Source organism: Drosophila mojavensis, unplaced genomic scaffold (assembly GCF_018153725.1).
Source record: "Drosophila mojavensis isolate 15081-1352.22 unplaced genomic scaffold, ASM1815372v1 contig_108, whole genome shotgun sequence".
In the NCBI taxonomy this organism is placed as follows: domain Eukaryota; kingdom Metazoa; phylum Arthropoda; class Insecta; order Diptera; family Drosophilidae; genus Drosophila; species Drosophila mojavensis.
Genome location: NW_025318636.1, coordinates 2301069 through 2322994, shown reverse-complemented (window position 1 = coordinate 2322994; position 21926 = coordinate 2301069). Strand labels below are relative to the sequence as shown.

The window sequence follows — 21926 nt, the reverse complement described above, 5'->3', positions numbered from 1 at the left end:
GAGTCGATATAGCCCTGTCCGTCTGTCCGTCCGTCCGTCCGTCCGTCCGTCCGTCCGTCCGTATGAGTGCGTCGATCTCAGAAGTTATAAGAGCTAGAGAGCTGAAATTTGGCATGCATACTCGTGTGTACCATACGCAGTACGAGTTTGCTTTATTTTTTCGATAAATAATCCGATAACTTTTTTATCGAGAATAATCGAAAAATTGATTTTGTTTTTTTAGCCTAATTTGAACACTTTTAGACCTGGAGTCTTCAAATTTGCGTTGTATATAAAGTTAATGGATACAAAGATTTTGTCATTTACAGATTTTGGATACCACGCCCCCTTCGCCCCCAATTTGTAAAAAACGCATTTAAAGTACTAGAGACTTGTGCTTTAAAATGTACACACATATTCACCATATGAATACGCTCTGAAAGTTTTATTAAGATCCTATGTTTACAAAAGAAATTATTCAACAAATAAATTCTCATAATATTGCTCACACTGCAGCGCAGCCCAAGCGCAGTCGCTGCTTACTGCGCAGTTAGCAGAGCGCAGGCTTATGCGTGCGTGTGAATGCATGTGTATGTATGTGTGCATAAAAGAAGTGCAGAATGATTAAAATATCAGCTTAGAGGGTTCAGGGTATCTCCTAGTCGAGCAGTCTCGACTGGAGCCTTCTTACTTGTTTTTATATAATGGTTTTGTTGAAATGTATGTAACAGGCAGAATGAGGCGTGGCAGACCCCACAAAGTATACATATTCTTGATCAAGGTGACGAGCTGAGTCGATTTGGCCCTGTCCGTCTGTCTGTCCGTCCATCCGTCTGTCCGTCTGTCCGTATGTATGAACGCGTCGATTTCCGAAGATATAAGAGCTAGAGGCTTCAAATTTTTTATACTCATTCACGAAAGTGAATTCTTTATACTCATTCACGAAAGTGAATTAGTATATTAGTTTTGTGCAATGTCCGTCCGGCCGTCCGTCTGTCCGTATGAACGCAATCAAATTCAGCGCTATTGAAGCTAGAGAAATTTGGAACACATATTCGTGTATATCTCCGATTTATAAAGTGTTAAAATTTTCCCGATCCGACCACTAGGGGCGTGGCAAATCGGAAAATGCATATTCCGATATACCAGAAATCATGTTAGTTAAAGAACACCGACCACCCAAGATCACGAGCTATGGCGGATATATCTCCGCCCATTGGGGGCGTGGCAAATCGGCTAAGACTGTATCTCCTAAAGTTGTAAACCTAGAATGCTGAAATTTTGCACGTCAGCTAATGCTATGATTCCATAAAGTCTAAAGTCTAAAATTATAAGCCTACGCCCATTAGGTGCGTGGCTAATCGGACCTTAAGATAGTGACTTTAAATTTTGCTATATTTTGGACACTATTGATGCCAGAGACCTCAAATTTTGTATATATACTCGGACTGATCACCCAAGACTACAAAGGTTTTTCGTATATATGTCCGCCCACAGGGGGCGTGGCAAACCGCAAAAGTTTATATCTCCGAAAGTATAATAGCTAGAAGCTTCAAATTTGGTTAGTTGAGTTACTGGTAGCCTCCTCTATCGATTCCCCAAAAATAATTTTTACGCCTCTTTAGGGGCGTGGCATATCGAAAAATACCCTGTAATTTTTACTTTTTTGAGGGTAAGCATTCAAACTTTGCAGTTAGGGTACCGTTATCTCTTTCTAAAAACTGACCAAAAATGAGGTGTCTACGCCCAGTTGGGGCGTGCCAAATCGAAAAAACCTGTATATTCTACAATATTAGAGCGAAACCTAACTACTAAATTGTTGATGGGATGTGAATGAGTATTCCGCAGTCGGTCAAGCCCGACTGCAGCGTTCTTACTTGTTTTAATTGGTTCAAAATATTTTTATACCCTGAAAATGGGAAATCAGGGTATAATGGTTTTGTGAAAAGTATGTAACAGGCAGAAGGAATCATCGCAGAACCCATAAAGTATATATATTCTTGAAAAGGACAACGAGCTGAGTCGATATAGCCCTGTCCGTCCGTCCGTCCGTCCGTATGAGGATCTCAGAATATAAGAGCTAGAGAGCTGAAATTTGGCATGCATACTCGTGTATGGTATACACAGTACGAGTTAGCTTTATTTTTTCGATAACTCATCCGATAACTTTTTATCGAGAATAATCGAAAGATCGACGTGGTTTTTTCAGCCTAGTTTGAACACTTTTAAACCTGGAGACTTCAAATTTGCGTTGTATATAGAGTTAATGGGCACAAAGATTTTGTAATTTACAGATTTTGCCACGCCCCCTTCGCCACCAATTTATAAAAAACGCATTTCAAGTACTAGAGACTTGTGCTTTGGAGTGTACACACATTTTAACCATATGCTTACGCTCTGAAAGTTTCATTAGGATTGTATATCTACAAAAGATATTATTCCACAAATAAATTGTCATAATATTGCCCACATTTCAGCGCAGCCCAAGCGCAGCCGCTGCTTACTGCGCAGTTAGCAGAGCGCGTGCTTATAAGTGCATGTGTATGTATGTGTGCATAGAAGAAGTGCAGAATGATTAAAATATCAGCTCCTAGTCGAGCAGTCTCGACTGGAGCCTTCTTGTTTATATTTTATTAAGTGAGTTTTGTATTTCATTTATATTTTATATATAAACTTTTACGATTTGCCACGCCGCCAATGGGCGGACATATATCTATCATAGCTCGTTGAACTTGGGTGGTCAACCTGCGTATATATACCAAAGTTCAGGTCTCTAGCATCAATAGTGCCTAAAATATAGCAGAATTCGAAAAATCACTATACTATTCAGGTCCGATTTGCCACGCCTCTAGTAGGCGTAGATATAAATTTATTTCACCCATCTTTATAGAATCGATGTGTAAAATTTCGTGAAATGCATTTTCCGATTTGCCACGCCCATAGTGAGCGGATCGGGCAAATTTTAACACCTTATAAATAGGAGATACACACGAGTATGTGTTCCACATTTCAAGTCTCTAGCTTCAATATACTTTTATACCCTGATTTCCCATTTTCAATGGGTTCAGGGTAAAAAACTGAAATGGCTATTCTTGAATTTGATCTAGCCATTTCTAGCAGGCTTGAAAGATTAATTTACCATTTTCTATCCCGGAAAAGTTGGCAGCACTGACTAATGGACATGGACATATAATTTATCTTTATAGAATCATAACATTATCTAACACGGAATTTTTCAGCGATATAGCTTTAAAATTGTAGAAGATACAGTTTTACCCGATTTGCCACGCTTACATATATCCGACATTACGGAAATCAGGTTATAATTGTTTTGTTAAATGTAACAATGCATATCGAGTTTACTCCCGTTGTTTTGTTATCAATTAGAAAACAGCACCTTTTCAGCTGTATTCGCCATATATTAATGGTTTGTAAAAGGAGTATTTCAAATATTAGAGACGAACTTTAATGTTATTTGAAAGATTCATGAAGATAGTCCATTTATAAGAAAAGTTATACATATATGTATCCAGTAAAAATTAATGAATTTCTGAACGAAAAATAATTACATTATTTCTTATTTCAATACAAAGGATAGAATATATTCCTTCTAACCAAAACATTTAGATAAAATATTTGCAATTATAATTATTTGAACTTACCTGCAGAACGAGCTAATGCTTGCCAGAGTTGAGTTGTAGCAGCATCTGTGGCATGATCCGAATTTACACTTTCAGGAGTCTTTCTGTCATACATAGTAGATGCAATGTCCATCTCTAATTTATTAGAATCAGAACTGTCTTCCGAGGCCGATAGACAAGACGCAGCAATACTTTCAGGTTGTAGGTTTTTTGTATTCAATTGGTAGTTAGACGGTCCAACTTCATTAAGAGTAATACTACACTTCTTAAAGCTGTCATCGGTGATTAACGGATTTATATCAGCAGCAAGTAAATGGGGATGGGAAAAGTTACTTGTTGTAGGGACTATATTCAGTTTACTGCTATATGAACTTTTCGGTTTTTTAACAGATAAGTCTATTTCAACACCATCCTGTATATCATTATTAATAGATGGACGTTTTGATTTTATCACAGAACTTTTAATACTTGTATTTACAACTGCAGAAAGACATGGAGATTGACGATTCGAGCATGGAGGTGATATGACAATTTTTTTACTTATAGTCATAAGCACTGCCGCAGTTTCTAATTGCTGCTGCAAATTCTTATATTGCTCAATATCTGAATCATTGTTATGTAAGTCCAGATTTTTATCTACTTCAAAACTACCATCTGCTTCTTTGGGATTCTGTGTGACAGCTTGAACTAGTGACTCAGATTCATTTTTTTCAAAAGACTGTTGTGGGTTTTCGATCAAATTAGAATATATTTTATGCTCTCGACTGTCTTTAATTTCTTTTCCAGTTCCTTTTTTTATACTACTAGACTGAAAACCATCGTCATGAATGGCTTGTTGTTGGCTGTATCTAGTTTTTGATGATTTGCTCAATTCAGTCAGTGCTTTTGCAGCAATTGCTTCTGATGAAGACTTCAAAATCTCATCCAATTTTAATTCCAAAATATTTGAATTCTAAAAAAAAAAAAAAATAGGATTGTTAGATGTATTATGTTAAACAAAATCAAATCCAAAATTTGTGTCTTAATACAAATGCCTTGCTTTAATGAAGACCGCTCTTGATATCCCTGAACCCTTTTAATAACGGATAATACATTTGCCGGAACACACACGCCTACAAACGTAGTAGTAGTTAAAGCAATACTACGCTATTATTTTGTTAAATAACTATTATTATATTCCCTGATTTTCACAATAAAATTCATAAATAAGTTATTTGCAAATGAGACCGGCATCCAAAATATAACAAATTTACACCTCACCTTACTCTATAAAATTCACATAAAATATGAACACTCTAGCTCGTCAAATGTACAAGATATGATTATATTCAAGCCCAATGAATTCAGATATCTAATATTAATAGGACCCAAAATATAGCGGAATTTGGAAAATCATTATATCTTTAGATCCGATTTTCCACACATAATTTAATCATCGATCTTATAGAATCGTCCAATATAAGCGTTCTAACGTTCTGTAGAAGACACAGATCTACCTGATTTGCCGCCATTGCATTTTGATTCATATTCCAAATCTCAGATTCATATCTTTTCAATAACTTTGATTTCTGGCATATTGGAAAACAAATTTTCCAATTTGCCACGCCCTTATTGGATAGATCAGGAAATTTTCAACACTTCATAAATTGAGGGTAAATACGAATATATGTTCCAAATTTGCCAGGAGAGAGACGTGTTTATTTTTTTCCCCTGCAAATTTGCTTATTATACCCTGAACCTATTTTCAATGGGAAATCAGGGTATATTGGTTTTGTTGAAATGTAACAGGAGGCGTGGCAGACCCCATAAAATATATATATTCTTGACGACGAGCTGATTCGATTTGGCCCTGCCCGTCTGTCCGTATGTTTGAACGCGTCGATCTCAGAAGATATAAGAGCTCGAGACTTGAATTTCCTAGGTCCGTGTATAGCACGCGCATATCGAGTTTAGCTTTAAATGTCGATAAATTGCCCCGTTTTTTTTTCTTATCCATTAAAAACATTATCGAAAACCAGTAATAAATTTATATATCCTACATCTTTAAAGCTAGAGTCTCCAATTTTAAATGTATACTTATATGCATTTTTTACAATTTCGGTTTTTGTCAAAATTTACCCCCACCCCTAATTCACCCCTCACCATCACATTTGTAAAAGGCATATATCAGATACTAGGGACTTGTGATTTGGCAAATACATCCATATCCATGTTATATTCATAATCTGAAAGTTTCATGAAGAAAGTACATCCACAAGAAATGTAAATGAACAATTAAGTTCCCATAGTAAGCCACCACTGCGGCCCATGCGTGTTTAGGCGTGTGTGTGTGTGTGTATGAAGTGTGTATATGTGTGTGTATGCGTGTGTGTGTGTGTGCGCTTGTGTGTCTTGTGTAAGCAGAGAGACGCGAAAAATGATTGAAACAGCTATTGCTCGAAGGGTTCAGGGGATCTCCTAGTCGAGCAGTCTCGACTAGAGCTTTCTTACTTCTTTTTAAATGTCCGTCTTTACAGCGCGAATATCGAGTTTATCATTAACAAGTAAGAAGACTCTAGTCGAGACTGCTCGACTAGGAGATACCCTGAACCCTCTAATCTGATATTCTAATCAGTCTGCATTTCTTTTCGACACACATACACACACACGCACGTATTAGAACGCGCTCTGCTAACTGCGCAGTAAGCAGCGACTGCGCTTGGGTTGCGCTGTAGTGTGGGCAACATTATAAGAATTTATTTGTTGATTAATTTTATTTCTAGACGTACAATCTTAATGAGCGTAATCATATTGTGAAAATATATGTACATTCCAAAGCACACGTTTCTAGTACTTGAAATACGCCTTTTACAAAGGTAAGGGTGAGGGGGTGGATATAGGGGTGGGGGGTAAATTCGAACAAAAACCGAAATTATATTAAATACATATAAGTTTACATTTAAAATTTGGAAGCTCTAGCTCTAAAGGTGTAGGAGATATAATTAAATAACTAGCTTTCGATAAGGTTTTTGATCGATAATAAAATATCGGGAGTAGTTATCGATATAAAAAGAAAAACTTGATATGCCCGTGATACACATGGACCTAGAAAAAAATTTCAAATCTCTAACTCTTATACACACATACCTAAACACATACACACACATACACAAACACATACACACACAAGCACCCACGCATAAACACGCATGGGCGCAGTGTGCACTTACTATGAGAACTTAATTGTTTAATAGTCCCGATCTTTTTTATCCATAAAAAATTATCGAAAATCAGTTATAAAATTATATCGTCTACATCTTTGGAGCTACAGTGGCCAAATTTTAAATGTATGGTGATATGCATTTTTGTTAAATTTTACCCCTATATCCACCCCCTCACCATCATGTTTGTAAAAGGCGTATTTCAATTAGTAGAGACTTGTGCTTTGGCAAATGCATGCAAGTTAAGCGCTCCTACACTAGAGTACTAATGATTGGGGACGCTGTATTGGGTTCTTGTGAATATATAGCAACTTTGTGTTCAATGAAATAATATATTTTATATAATTTGGAACAATAGGTCTAAACTCTCTCTAGTCCGAATATAAACTGAACTAAATCTGTTCAACTGGTTAGGTTTTCCCTTTGAATGTCTGACTGGACTCTCCAGCCTCCTTAGATTGTCAATGGTCTTAACTCTTCCCCATCTACATATCTGCGTCCCGCAGATCAGGGTGCATATGTCCATTATAATGATATTCATCCAATATAAATTGTACAATATAATGGTATTTATCCAATATAAATTGCCCAATATAATGATATTTATCCAATATAAATTTACTATCTATAGTCGATACTTCCATAGTCCATAAATTAGCATAAAGAGGGCCATCGATATCCACCTTCAAGTTAATTCAAAGCATTCATAGTTCCATACATTTAGTATTCATTTGTGGTTATGACAATATATTTATTTCATTCATGGAAGTTAAGGAAGTTAAAAGAGGATTATTACAATTTCAGATTATTACATTTTCCCTTTTTATACCCTGAACCCATTTTCAATGGGAAATCAGGGTATAATGGTTTTATTGAAATGTATGTAACAGGCAGAAGGAGGCGTGGCAGACCCCACAAAGTTATATATTCTTGATCAGGGCGACGAGCTGAGTTGATTTGGCCCTGTCCGTCTGTCCGTCCGTCCGTCTGTCCGTCTGTCCGTATGTTTGAAGGCGTCGATTTCCGAAGATATAAGAGCTAGAGACTTCAATTTTTTTTAAATGTTCGTAATTACAGCGCGGATATCGAGTTTATCATTAAAAATCGATAACTCATCCCGATCCTTTTTATCGATAAATAACCTTATCGAAAACCAGTTATAAAATTATATCATCTACACCTTTATTGCTAGAGTTTTCAAATTTTTAATGTATGCTTATATGCAATTTATACAATTTCGGTTTTTCTTAAAATTTACCCCCCACCCCTATATTTACCCCCTCACCCACACTTTTGTAAAAAGCGTATTTCAAATACTATAGACTTGTGCTTTGGCAAATACATGCATATCCATGTTATAATCATAATCTAAAATTTTCATTAAGATCGTATGTCCACAAAAAAAGTTATTATTACTAGAACTGTTGCTGCGAGTATTTTCGACAGTCGCAGTCGCAGCAAACGCAAAAACATTTCTTGATCAGCAGCGCAGCGCTTCGGGAATCGAAAGCTTCGGCAGTTTTGAGAATGCTAGAACTGTTGCTGCGAGTATTTTCGACAGTCGCAGTCGCAGCAAAAGCAAAAAACAATTGATCAGCAGCGCAGCGCTTTGGGAATCGACAGCTTCGGCAATTACAGTTACAAAAGTTACCAAAACAAAGCAAAGCAACAAGTAAGAAAGCTCTAGTCGAGACTGCTCGACTACGAGATCCCCTGAACCCTTGGAGCAATAGATATTTCAATAATTTTTCGCGTCTTTCAGCTTACACAAGAAACACGCACACTCACACGCACGTACGCACACACAGGCATACATACACACACACGCATACAGACACACATACACACACACACACGCATACACACACAAACGCATACACACACACATACACAAACACATACACACACAAGCACCCACGCATAAACACGCATGGGCTGCAGTGTGCGCTTACTATTAGAACTTAATTGTTTAATAACATTTTTATGGACGTACGATCTTCATGAAACATTCAGATTATGATTATAACATGAATATGCATGTAATTGCCAAAGCACAAGTCTCTAGTATTTGAAATACGCTTTTTACAAAAGTGTGGGTGAGGGGGTGAATTTAGAGGTGGGGGGTTAATTTTAACAAAAACCGAAATTGTATAAATTGCATGTAAGCATACATTAAAAATTTGGAGACTAGCAATAGAGGTGTAGAAGATATAATTTTATAACTGGTTTTCGATAAGGTTTTTTATCGATAAAAAAAGATCGATTTTTAATGATAAACTTGATATGCGCGCTGTAATTACGGACATTTAAAAAAAAATTTGAAGTCTCTAGCTCTTATATCTTCTGAAATCGACGCGTTCATACATACGGACAGACGGACAGACAGAAGGACAGGGCCAAATCAACTCAGCTCGTCACCCTGATCAAGAATATATATACATTGTGGGGTCTGCCACGCCTCCTTCTCCCTGTTACATACATTTCAACAAAACCATTATACCCTGATTTCCCATTGAAAATGGGTTCAGGGTATAAAAACTGTGTAAGCTGTCTGCTGTGCTGTTGGGCAGCCGACAGTTTTTGCTCTAGCTGCGACTGCGACTATCGCCAGTGAACGCAGTTCGAAGCGCTGCGCTGCTGATCAATTGTTTTTTGCTTTTGCTGCGACTGCGACTGTCGAAAATGCTCGCAGCAACAGTTCTAGCATTCTCAAAACTGCCGAAGCTGTCGGTTCCCGAAGCGCTTCGCTGCTGATCAAGAAATGTTCTTGCTTTTGCTGCGACTGCGACTGTCGAAAATGCTCGCAGCAACAGTTCTAGCAATAACAGAACTGCGAAAACTGTTGGCTGCAGAAGCACAGCACAGACAAAATTTTACGACTGTTGCTGCTGTGACTGTCAGCTTTTCAAACACTTGTATTGAACTACGTGTTGTATGTGTATTACTACGTGTGTTATTGCGTTGTCTGTTATAGAATTACTTGAATTACCAATTACTAGTTGTATTATCTTTTGTTACCGAACTGGCAAACAGTTTTTATTATTTTATATAGCTTGGGAAGCCCTCAGGATCCTTTTTGGTGTAAGACCTACTTAGGTGAGGGAGGTTCCACAATCATCTGGTCTCTCTCTTACTTTCGTTTTATTTATTTATTTCTTTTACTTTTTATACCCTGAACCCATTGAAAATGGGAAATCAGGGTATAATGGTTTTGTTAAAAGTATGTAACAGGCAGAAGGAGGCGTGGCAGACGAGCTAAGTCGATTTGGCCCTGTCCGTCTGTCTGTCCGTCCGTCCGTCCGTCCGTCCGTATGTATGAACGCGTCGATTTCAGAAGATATAAGAGCTAGAGACTTGAAATTTTTTTCCTCGGTCCGTGTATATCACGCGCATATCAAGTTTTTCTTTATATATCGATAACTACTCCCGATATTTTATTATCGATCAAAAACCTTATCGAAAGCTAGTTATTTAATTATATCTTCTACACCTTTAGAGCTAGAGCTTCCAAATTTTAAATGTAGACTTATATGTATTTTATATAATTTCGATTTTTGTTGTAATTTACCCCCACCCCTATATCCACCCCCTCACCCTCACTTTTGTAAAAGGCGTATTTCAAGTACTAAAGACATGAGCTTTGGAATGTACATACATATAATTACGCCCTGAAACTTTCATTAAGATTGTACGTATAGAAATTAAATTATTCAACAAATAAATTCTTATAATGTTACCTACACTACAGCGCAGCCCAACCGCAGTTAGCAGAGCGCATTCTAATACGTGTGTGTGTATGTATGCGTGTCGAAAAGAAGTGCAGACTGATTAGAATATCAGATTGGAGGGTTCAGGGTATCTCCTAGTCGAGCAGTCTCGACTAGAGTCTTCTTACTTGTTTCTTTTATATATTGTTGCCAGACTTATTCATTTCCGATTGGGAAGCCCAAAGTATTCCTCTGTGGTTCTAAGACCTACTAGGGTAAGGGTTATTCCACGATCGAATAGAAGGTCTCCTGCAATTCATGTTTTTATTTTTGCATATTTATGCTTTGCTTGTTGATTAGAGATTTCCAGACAACCGCCTTTTAATTTTGTTATATAGTTAGTGCTTTAAACTCAACTTTGACCACTAGTTCCTTTTAATTTATACGGAAACCCATCATTCAACACAGGTGGAAATTGTGACGTTTACTTTTTATGACATTTGTCTTACGGCAAGGATTTGAGCCACGATACGAGAATCAATCTCGTACCACCATTATGCCTGCAAATTTCTTGTATTTTCGTTTTAAGACTCGTCTCGGCACGGATTTGAGCCTAGGTATTGCCAATACCACCATTTAGCCACGATTTCTTTTATGTTATAGAATTATCTAGTGCACCTACACTTGCTAGAAATTATTTTATTATTTATTGTATTATGTTATGGCAAGGACTTTCACCCCATTACTTTGCAAATCACAGAAGTACTTCGTAATTTTGATAACAATTGCCGAATTGGATTGGAACAAATTATTTGTACTTGCTTTTTTTAATAAGTTATTTTTATAGAATTATTGACACGTCACCATTTCCCTTTACTAGTACTTTACTAGTATTAGTGATTGGGGACGCTGTGTTGGGTTCTTGTGAATATATAACAACTTTGTGTTCAATGAAATAATATATTTTATATAATTTAACAATAGGTCTAAACTCTCCCTAGTCCGAATATAAACTGAACTAAATCTGTTCTACTGGTTAGGTTCTCCACTTAAATGTCTGACTGGACTCTCCAGCCTCCTTAGATTGTCGAAAGTCTTAACTACAGTTCAGTGCTCCCACACTAGAGTACTAGTGATTGGGGACGCTGTGTTGGGTTCTTGTGAATATATAACAAATTTGTGTTCAATGAAATAATATAGTTTATATAATTTGGAACAATAGGTCTTAACTCTCTCTAGTCGAAAGTCTTAACTTGCATATCCATGTTATAATCATAATCTGAAAGTTTCATGAAGATCGTATGTCCACAAAGTTATTATAATTTAATTAAGTTTCCATAGACACCGCTGCAGCCATTGCATGTTTATGCGTGCGTGCGTATGGCTGTATGTGTGCATATGCGAATAATTATGGAAATATCAGTTGCTCGAAGGGTTCAGGGGATCTCGTAGTCGGGCAGTCTCGACTAGAGCTTTCTTACTTGTTGAATTTCCAGTCGCGACACTGGCTTTTCTTTGCTATATGGCATCATAACAATAATGTGATTTCGTTGTTCGAAACGACGTGGTGGTGCTGTAGCCTGAAGCGCAGGCGATCTTTATTTTAGTTATTTTGACAAACATGCTATTTGGCTTGGGTGCGAGTTCAAATGCCGCGGAAAACACTTTTTTGTAAATTGCAAATATTTGTTATTTGAGCTTCTTTTATATTTTTAAATTTCATAAAAGTGTTTCTTTCCGTATTATGAATATCTATTAAGCTTATTTATATGTACAAATACATAAATAGATAGCTAACGCATATAAATGCCGCAATTCGGACACTATAAATGCCAATCGCCACACTAGTAGCCGTAGACTCCTCATTCTTGGCCAGTTCTTAGAAGGAGCAACCGGTAACTCAAATGCAAAATTTGAATTCTTACGCTCAAAAAATGTGAAAATTACAGGGTATTCTTCGATATGCCACGACCCCTAAAGAGGCGTAAAAATTATTTTTGGGGCATCGATAGAGGAGGCTACCAGTAACTCAATTATCCAAATTTGAAGCTCTAGCTCTTAAACTGTAGGAGATATAAACTTGCCACGCCATCTACCATAACTCGTTGCATTTGGGGGGTCAACCAGCGTATATATATCAAATTTCAGGTCTCTAGCATCAATAGTTTTCAAAATATAGCAGAATTTAAAAAATCACTATATGGGGGTATACATATTATTATACCCTGAACCTATTTTCAATGGGGGAATAATGGTTTTGTTAATAGTATGTAACAGGCAGAAGGAGGCAGACCCCACAAAGTATATATATTCTTGATCAGGGCGACGAGCTGAGTTCATTTAGCTCTGTCCAACTGTCTGTCCGTCCGTCTGTCAGTATATTTGAACGCGTCGATTTCAGAAGATACAAGAGCTAGAGACTTCCATTTTATACCCTGAACCCATTTTCAATGGCAGAAGGAGGCGTGGAAGACCCCACAAAGTATATATATTCTTGATCAGGCGACGAGCTGAGTTGATTTGGCACTGTCCGTCCGTCCGTCCGTATATTATATATTAGTGAAGTGTAAAATTTATAAAACCTATTCAAGAAAATAAATTTTAAGTTTTGTACCATAAATCGCAAGTGACTAATTATTATCGCAGGGGCTTCAACTAATAAATTTGTTGGCACGAACTCACAGTCAGCTGAAACTAGCTCAGCTTAGACTCGGGATAAACCGAAGGTTTCGTTACAACTGGCGCCCCTGTGATAAGAGTTTAATTAGTATGGTGCGAACGTGGGTATATAATTTGAAAAAGGATGAAGTGCTGCGTTATGGTGATGAGTTCGGAGTGAGCTTGTCAGACACACTGGACGCGATGCGGAGGCAGTTTGGCGCATGTGGCGCAGCTTTGTGTGTCCTCCATGAGCGCAGCAACCCGACTGCAGAACATGCGACAGGGTGAGATGAGAGCCACATCCACCCCGCAACTTGAAATAAGGCCAAGAGGACTCGGCAGCACAGCCCAAGAATATCCAAAGGTGGCCAAACAAGTGTGAGAGTGGAGCTTCTGCTTTGATAGCACCACAAAGCTATTGGAGTTCATGGACCAGGCGGAGTGGTCGGCTGACACATATGGCCTGGATCTGGATATGATCCCGAGGGCGATGCCAGAGCCGCTGTCCTTAGTGGACGGCGTGGGCGACGTTTGTGCGCAGCTTCCAGGAATTCTTCTTGCCCAGAGGCTATCTGGAGAAGCTGGAGGATGACGTCAAACGCCGGAGGCAAATCGTAGATGAGAGCTTGAAGGTCTACATGGTTGAGATGCAGACTCTCATGCGGCCCCTGCGCTTTGGAGCAGACCGCGAGATGAAGCTCATCTACAACAACAGCCTGCCCGATCTGCGTGCCTACGCCCGCCCGTATCAATTCCATAGTCTGGTGGAATTAATGCACCTGGCAGACGAGTTCGAGGAGTTGGAAAAAGATCGGGTGAGACTGCGGCAGCAGCCACGGCCAGGCTTTTGCGTGCCGCAACAGGGCGCTGGACTTCTGCTGGCAGTGTGGGCGCATCGGAGTGCGAACTGCTAGCTGCTGTCAGTCGGGAAACGAGCAGCGGCACCCGCCATCCAGGGGTGAGCGGGAGCAGCAGCCAGGAACCCCCCAGGTATTAATGGGCAGTCTTCAGGACGAAGGCAGCCGGCTGACGGCGATCGTGGCCATTGGAGATTCACAGCAGAAGGCCACGATTGATACGAGACCCTCGAGGAGCTTCATCAGCGAGAGGCTCACTGGAGTGGCGCCTGCCACACGGCGGCGCATACGCTTAGCGGACGGCAGTTGCAGTCAGGTGGACTCGCAGCTAGAGACGACGATCAGCCTGGGAAATCAGCAAATCCAGATACCGTTGCTGATCCAGGAGTGATCGATGATTTGGTGCTAGGCTGGGTTTTCTTGGCTAGTATAGGCACCACACTGGAGTGTGGCGGTTTGTCGCTGAAAATTAGGCCAAGAGATCCCAAACCCAGCCGCCAACTGGAAGCGAAGTTATCGATAGTTGCTGTAAGCATGGAAGCGGGTCTCAAGACGCCATTGGAGGTGACTACGGATAGTCAAGAACCGCTTCATGTGGATAAGGAGGTGAAGGGCACCAACTGGACCAAAAAGCAATGGTATCTTCGACGCAGGCGAAATGTGGTAGCAGATGCACTCTCACGGCAGCTTCTGGAGAAAGAGGCGAGCCGCTTGGTCGCTAGTAAGGAGACGCCAGCTCATTAACCTGCGCCAGGATCTACGCAAGGCACCACAAAAGTGGCCAGACTATCACGAAGAGTCTGGAAACTTATATCAAGCAGGCCACAAAAAGTGTGGCGGCGTGGAAGCTGTGTGTGCCAACGTAGCGGCGCAAGCAACTACTGGAAGAGCCACGATGCAGTCGCCGCTGGCCACCTTGGGAGTCGAAAAAAAATTGCTAGGGTAGCCGCACGATACTACTGGCCCGCTATGTATCGAGGTGAGCGGGCGTACGTGCAGCGTTGCGAGCTGTGTCAGAGCTGCAAGACCCGTCAGCCGCATGCAGCTGGGCAGAGGCTGAATCGAGTGGAAGCCAATATATAGTGGCCAGGATCAGGTCGGAGGCCGACAAGCGGATCAGGACGGCGCATGTGACCGATCTCAAGCCGTGGAGAGGAGACACGGGTGAGCAATAGAGCAGTTTATTTATTTATTTATTTTTATTTTTTTTTTTTTTTTTCGAAAAAAGGGAGTCAATAAACAGCGAAGTTTATTGCTTCTCATCTAGCGAAGAAAAAGAAGAGAAATCAAGTAAGAAAGCTCTAGTCGAGACTACACACACAGACATACGTACGCATGCATAAACACGCATTGGCTGCAGTTTCTTCATGAAACTTATTATTTCTTCATGAATCAGATTATGATTATAACATAGATATGCATGCATTTGTAATTGAAATACAACTTTTACAAAGATGATGGTGAGGGGGTGAATTTAGTGTTCGGGGGTAAAAAAAAATTGAAATTGTATAAAATACATATATGTCTACATTTAAAATTTGAAAGCTCTAGCTCTAACGGTGTGAGATGTATAATTAAAAAACTATCTTTCGATAAGGTTTTTAATCGATAATCAAATATCGGGAGAAGTTATCGATATTTATAGAAAAATTCGATATGCGCGTGATATGCACGAACCCAGGAAAGTCTCTAGCTTTTCTATCTTCTGAGATCGACGCGTTCAAACATACGGACAGACGGACGTACGGACAAATGGACAGGGCTATAGCGACTCAGCTCGTCGCCCTGATCAAGAATATATATACTTTATGGGGTCTGTCACGCCTCCTGCTGCCATTGAAAATGGGTTCAGGGTATAAAAATGGAAGTCTCTAGCTCTTGTATCTTCTGAAATCGACGCGTTTAAACATACTGACAGACGGACGGACAGACAGCTGGACAGAGCTAAATGAGCTCAGCTCGTCGTCCTGATCAAGAATATATATACTTTGTGGGGTCTGCCACGCCTCCTTCTGCCTGTTACATACTTTTGACAAAACCATTATACCCTGATTTACCATTTTCAATGGGTTCAGGGTATAAACAACGAAAGAAAAGAGCAAAGAAATGAAAACTAGACTAAGCGAATGAAATAAAGCGAAACGTAGAATAAGTGGATACAAGTAGAATAAACCAGAGTAATATTGTAAGACTAGTGTAAGCGGAGCGAAAAATAGACGATCCAGATATCAACGATGGAGGGTGGAGTATCCCAAAATCAGGGATTAAGCGTCGGCTGGGTTTACCAGGATGAGCTAATATCGATAGCTCGGGATCTTGGGTTCGACGACGAAGGCCGTGTCGACGACCTGAGGAAGACTTTGTCCTCGTTCATTCAGGGCGGCAATTATTCGGCGGAAATCAAGGGGCGGCTAGCTCAGTGGAAGGCGCGTTTCGCAAAAGAGTCAGGATTCTCGTTGAGAGGCGCAGCGACGAGCTTGGGCAGCGTGGCTGCGTGGCTATCAGAAGTCAGAGCCGGACCTACGGAAAGTTCAGGAACGCGACCCCCTCTCGGCAGCGTCGCTGAAGCTGAGCGTACCCACAGCGAGTGGTGCGGCTGGTAGCCGGAGGGATGAGAGGCCGCGGGAATTCTACGGTGGCGACGAAAACAAGGTGCTCGCAGCGGTACCGAGGGCTGATCATCGGATTCCCATCTCCTCACCGCTGCCAGAAAGGCTCCCGCCTGGCAACCAGCACCTCGAAATAATTTGATGATCTATAAAATCTAAACAATTGGGGATATCGAACAAATTTTAGCGCAGGTCGTTAGTGTTGATGATCCGCCCACTAGGGCCCACTATGGCGGATATATCTACGACCATTGGGGGCGTGGCAAATCGGATAAAACTTTATCTCCAAGAGTTTTACAGCTAGAGCGCTGAAATTTTGCACATCAGCTAATGTTATGATTCTATAAAGTCCAAAGATAAAACAAGTAAGAAAGCCCTAGTCGGGACTGCCGTCTAAGAGATCCCCTGAACCCTTCGAACAACTGATATTTTAATAATTATTCGCACACACACGCACACAGCCATAAGCATGCACGCATAAACACGCATTGGGTCAGTGGTGGCTTACTATGGGAAGTTACTTGTTTAATAACTTTTCTTGTGGATGGACTATCTTCAGATTATAAATATAACATAGATTTACATGTATTTGTCAAAGCACAAGCCCCTAGTATTTGAAATACGCTTTTTACAAATGTGAGGGTGAGGGGGTGAATTAGGGGTGGGGAGTAAATTTTGACAAAAACCGAAATTTTATAAAATGCATATAAGTATACATATAAAATTTTGAGACTCTAGCTTTAAAGATGTAAGAGATATCAATTTATTACTGTTTTTATTAGTGTTTTTAGTCGATAACATAATAACGGGGCAAGTTATCAATATTTAAAGCATAGCTCGGACTTAGGAACAAAAATTTCAAGTCTCTAGCTCTTATATCTTCTTAGATCGACGCGTTCATACATACGGACGGACGGACGGACGGACAGGGCTATATGGACTCAGCTCTTCGTCCTGATCAAGAATATATATACTTTATGGGGTCTGCCACGCCTCCTTCTGCCTGTTACATACCATTATACCCTGATTGATGGGTTCAGTGTATAATTATATGTATACGCCCATTAGGGGCGGGCAAATCGGTCCTGAAGATATAGTGATTTTTTTAATTCTGCTATATTTTGGAAACTATTGATGCTAGAGACCTCAAATTTTGTATATATACACGGGCCCAAAACCAAAAAACAAACAGCAAAAGTTTATATCTCCTAATGGCTAGTAGCTTCAAGTTTATATAGTTAAGTTACCAGTAACCTCCTCTATCGATGACCCAAAAATAATGTTTACGCCTCTTTAGGGGCGTGGCATTTAGAAAAATACCCTGTAATTTTCACATTTTTTTAAGGGTAAGCATTCAAACTTTGCAGTTAGGGTACCGTTATCTCGTTCTAAGAACAGACCTAATATTAGGTGTCTACGCCCAGTAGGGGTGTAGCAACTGCAACGCTCTTACTTGTTTTTTCCTAGGTCCGTGTATATCACGCACATATCGAGTTTTTCTCTAAATATCGATAACTACTCCCAATATTTTATTATCGATTAAAAATCGTATCGAAATTGCGTTATTTAATTATATCTCCTACACCTTTAGAGCTAGAGCTTCCAAATTTTAGATATATTGTATACAATATCGATTTTTGTTGTAATTTATCACCCAGTAAAAGGCGTATTTCAAATACTAGAGACTTGTGTTTTGGCAAATGCATATCCATGTTATAATCATAATCTGAAAGTTTCATGAAGAAAGTACATTCACAAAAACAGTTATTGAACAATTAAGTTCACATAGTAAGCCACCACTGCATTGTATTTGCGAATGTTTATTTCCAAAATCGACTACAAATTTTCGATTACATTTATTTCTGATGACTGGGCTGGAACATTTCCATATCAGCCATTTCTGGATAATTTCCGCAGTGCGTTTCGAGACATCATCTTGGTCAAATCTGAAGTCATCCTTTATGCCCAGTTTCAATTTGAATTAAATTGGACTTCACAATATCAAGCTCCAAGCTGCAACACCGGCTCAGCTAGAGTCCCTATATTTTAAATATAGACTTATATATATTCTATTAATTTCAATTTTCGTTAAAATTCAGCCCTAACCGTACATTCTGTCAAAGAAGTTCCCGTTGGAAATGTTGAAAAAAAAAAAAACATTTGGTGATTCAACCACGTCAAAAACTTTAGGTATAAATCGTTCAAAGGGCGAGGAGAAGTGAACGATTTACCACGTTCAGGACAACCTTCGACTTCTTCAACTGAAGAATTCGTGGTGTTGTTTATTCTTACTGAAGGGCCAAATATTATCTTGGCGTTATGAGGCGTTTGAGCAAGAATCTTCGTCGCAAAAGACCAAATTTGTGGCAGAATATCAGTCTAATTTTGCACCACGGTAATGCACCAGCGCACAAAGCGAACATTATGAACGAGTTTTTGAACAAGAATTTAACAAATATCATCGAACAACCACCGTACTCTCCAGATATGGCCCCGTGTGAATTTTTCCTGTTTCAAAAACTCAAATTACTACTTTGTGGATCCCGTTTTGAGAGCATTAAAGACATGAAAACTAATTCACAACGAGAACTGAAGGCCATCCCGGAATATAGCTTTAAATAGTGTTTCGATGATTAGATTTCCCGTTGGAAGAAGTGTATTGTCCAGAAGGGGCCTATTTTGTTTTTGTTTGTGTTTTATTTGAAATTTCCGGGTACTTATTTGACAGATTGTACAGTGGGCCAAAAAAGTATTGGCACACTTGATAAATCAAACTATAAATAAATGAAAAACGGTATTAGTTAAAACCATGTTTTCTAATAATATTTAACAAAAAAAATTAAATTTCTAGTTTGGTTCACTTGCGCAGAACTAAAATATAAATATAGGCCCAAATTTTCGTCAAAAAAGTATTGGCACAATAGGCGTAATCAGTCATTTTCATCGGTAGTCAATCACCCCAATACCACCACTTATGAAACGTCAAGGCCAATGATTAGCACGAGAAGACGTTTGCAGACGGGTATTCAGTCTAAAGGAGGACCAACAAAGTGATTGACTACCGATGAAAATGACTGATTACGCCTTTTACCTAGGTTCGTGTATACCACGCGCATATCGAGTTTTGCTTCAAATATCGATAATTGTCGCTTTGTTTTGTTATCGATTAAAATAATTATCGAAACCAGTGATAAGTTTAGATCTGCTACATCTTTAAAACTAGATACCCTAAATTTTTAATGTAGATTCATATGTGCTTTATAGAATTTCGATTTTTGTCAAAATTTACCCCTCACCTATAATTTACCCCCTCAACATCACATTTGTAAAATGCGTATTTCAAATACTAGAGACTTTGTGCTTTGGAAAATACATGCATATCTATTTTATATTCAGAATCAATCAGAAGTCCAACCACAAGAAAAGTTTTTAAGCAATTAATTTCCCATAGTAAGCCACCTCTACAGCCAATGCGTGTGTATGCGTGCGTGCGTATGTCTGTATGTGTGCGTGTGTGTGTCCATATGCGAATAATTATTGAAATAGCAGTTGCTCAAAGCGTTCAGGGGATCTCGTAGTCGAACAGTCTCGACTAGAGCTTTCTTACTTGTTCAAGTTGTTCTACGTTCAGTTGACAACTTCCTTATTCTTGTCAACTGCATTACTCTGTTGTTTGAGTGATTTTCTGTCTCCACATCAGAAATTACCATCATCTAACTTCGAGTTGGCATCTATGTGTGATCGTTCGGGTCGAACGCAGCTGAGTGTATCTGCTTCGCGTTTAATTAAAAGCAGTGCCTCTACATCTCCCATTCCATTCGGAAAACCTCGGACAACAAGCACGTTCAAGCGCAATCCGGTCGTAACCCGATCAAATTTAATATGTGTTAATATAATCATTCTATCCCCATTTCAATATCATTTTAAATATGTTATCCGGTCCTTACAATATTATGCACTTAAAGATTTTATATCAAATTCGCAAAAAAAAGATTTCAATTACTATGGACAGCAAATGCATATACATAAGAAAGTAAAGAAAGAAATACAAATATTTACAAAATCGCAACGCAAACACTTACAATATCGCTCGATTTTGATAATGCCAAAAATTCCTTTAATGCAAAGTGAGAATTATGTGCCATATTTCGAAACTTCCAAAACGATTCAAGTTTTATTTGGCAGTCGTAGCAGATAACAGAGGGAAAGCCATCATTTGGAAAAGGCTGAAATATACAAAAAAAAAAAATATATATATATATATATATTTATGTATATACATATAATATTAATAATAATAATAATAATAAATTAAAGTATTTAAAAAGGTTAGAATACTTAAGCGGGTTTGAAGGATATGTAATTCCATGAAGCCCGGAATAAATACTGTTCGTCCTGATCAAGAATATATATACTTTAGAGTTCTGTGATCATTGCTTCTGCCTGTTACATATTTCCTGCCTATTTCCCATTTTCAATGGTTTCAGGGTATAATTGTTTTGTGAAAAGTATGTAACAGGCAGAAGCAATGATCACAGACCCCTAAACTATACAGTGGCTCACAGCTTATTTCAACCAGCACCTCAAAAAATGTTTGTTGATCTATAAAATCTAAACTATTGGGGATATCGAAAAAATTTAAACGCAAGTTGTTGTGACTACCATTTTGGTTAACTACCATTTTAAATCATTTTGGGATAGATTCCACCAACTTTTTAGTGACTTCTGCAATCATTTTATCCCATTCCTAAACCAATGCAGATTTTGGGTCCGATTTGTTTGATATTTTGTGTTTGCGAATGTTTATTTCCAAAATCGACTACCAATTTTCGATTACATTTATTTCTGATGACAGGGCTAGTGGTTTCATAATGTTGAAACATTTCCAGATCAGCCAAATCTGGAAAATTTCCGCAGTGCATTTCGGGTCATTATCTTGGTAAAATCTGAAGTCATCCTTTATGTCCAGTTTCTGAGCACTTTGAATTAAATTGGACTTCACAATATCAAAATATTTGCCTTTATCTCTATAAACTCCAAGTTCCCAACGCCATGCTTTACTACAGCCCTCAAATTAATTGCGTCAAGCTCTGTGTTAGGCTTACGCCAACAATATGAGGGCCCTTTCGAGCCAAATAAATTGAATTTGGACTCATCGCAAACTATGACAGTGTTCCAGAATCCAATGTCCTTGTGCAAGTGCTCCTCGGCAAATTTTTGGCGACACTTCTTTATTTTATCGCTTATAAAAGGCTTCTTGCGTGGTACTCTG

At 38.9% G+C, this 21926-nt stretch overlaps 1 protein-coding gene and 1 long non-coding RNA gene across 5 annotated transcripts in view; both read right to left on the bottom strand.

Moving 5' to 3' along the window:
• Positions 1-21926, bottom strand: part of LOC6578233 — a 93456-nt gene that overhangs the window by 46879 nt on the left and 24651 nt on the right. For all 4 annotated transcript variants that reach the window (XM_044008145.1, XM_044008125.1, XM_032729275.2 and 1 more), the window contains exons 2-3: positions 20737-20880; positions 3642-4572 (exon numbers count right to left, since the gene is read on the bottom strand). In XM_044008145.1, the coding sequence (XP_043864080.1) occupies positions 3642-4572; positions 20737-20880 (1075 nt within the window). The remainder of the gene's footprint in view (positions 1-3641; positions 4573-20736; positions 20881-21926) is intronic.
• On the bottom strand, positions 18459-20139 carry LOC122757063. The gene is made up of 2 exons (XR_006356964.1): positions 18766-20139; positions 18459-18693 (listed from the first exon to the last, which is right to left on the bottom strand). It is a non-coding gene; the product is annotated as an uncharacterized LOC122757063 (long non-coding RNA).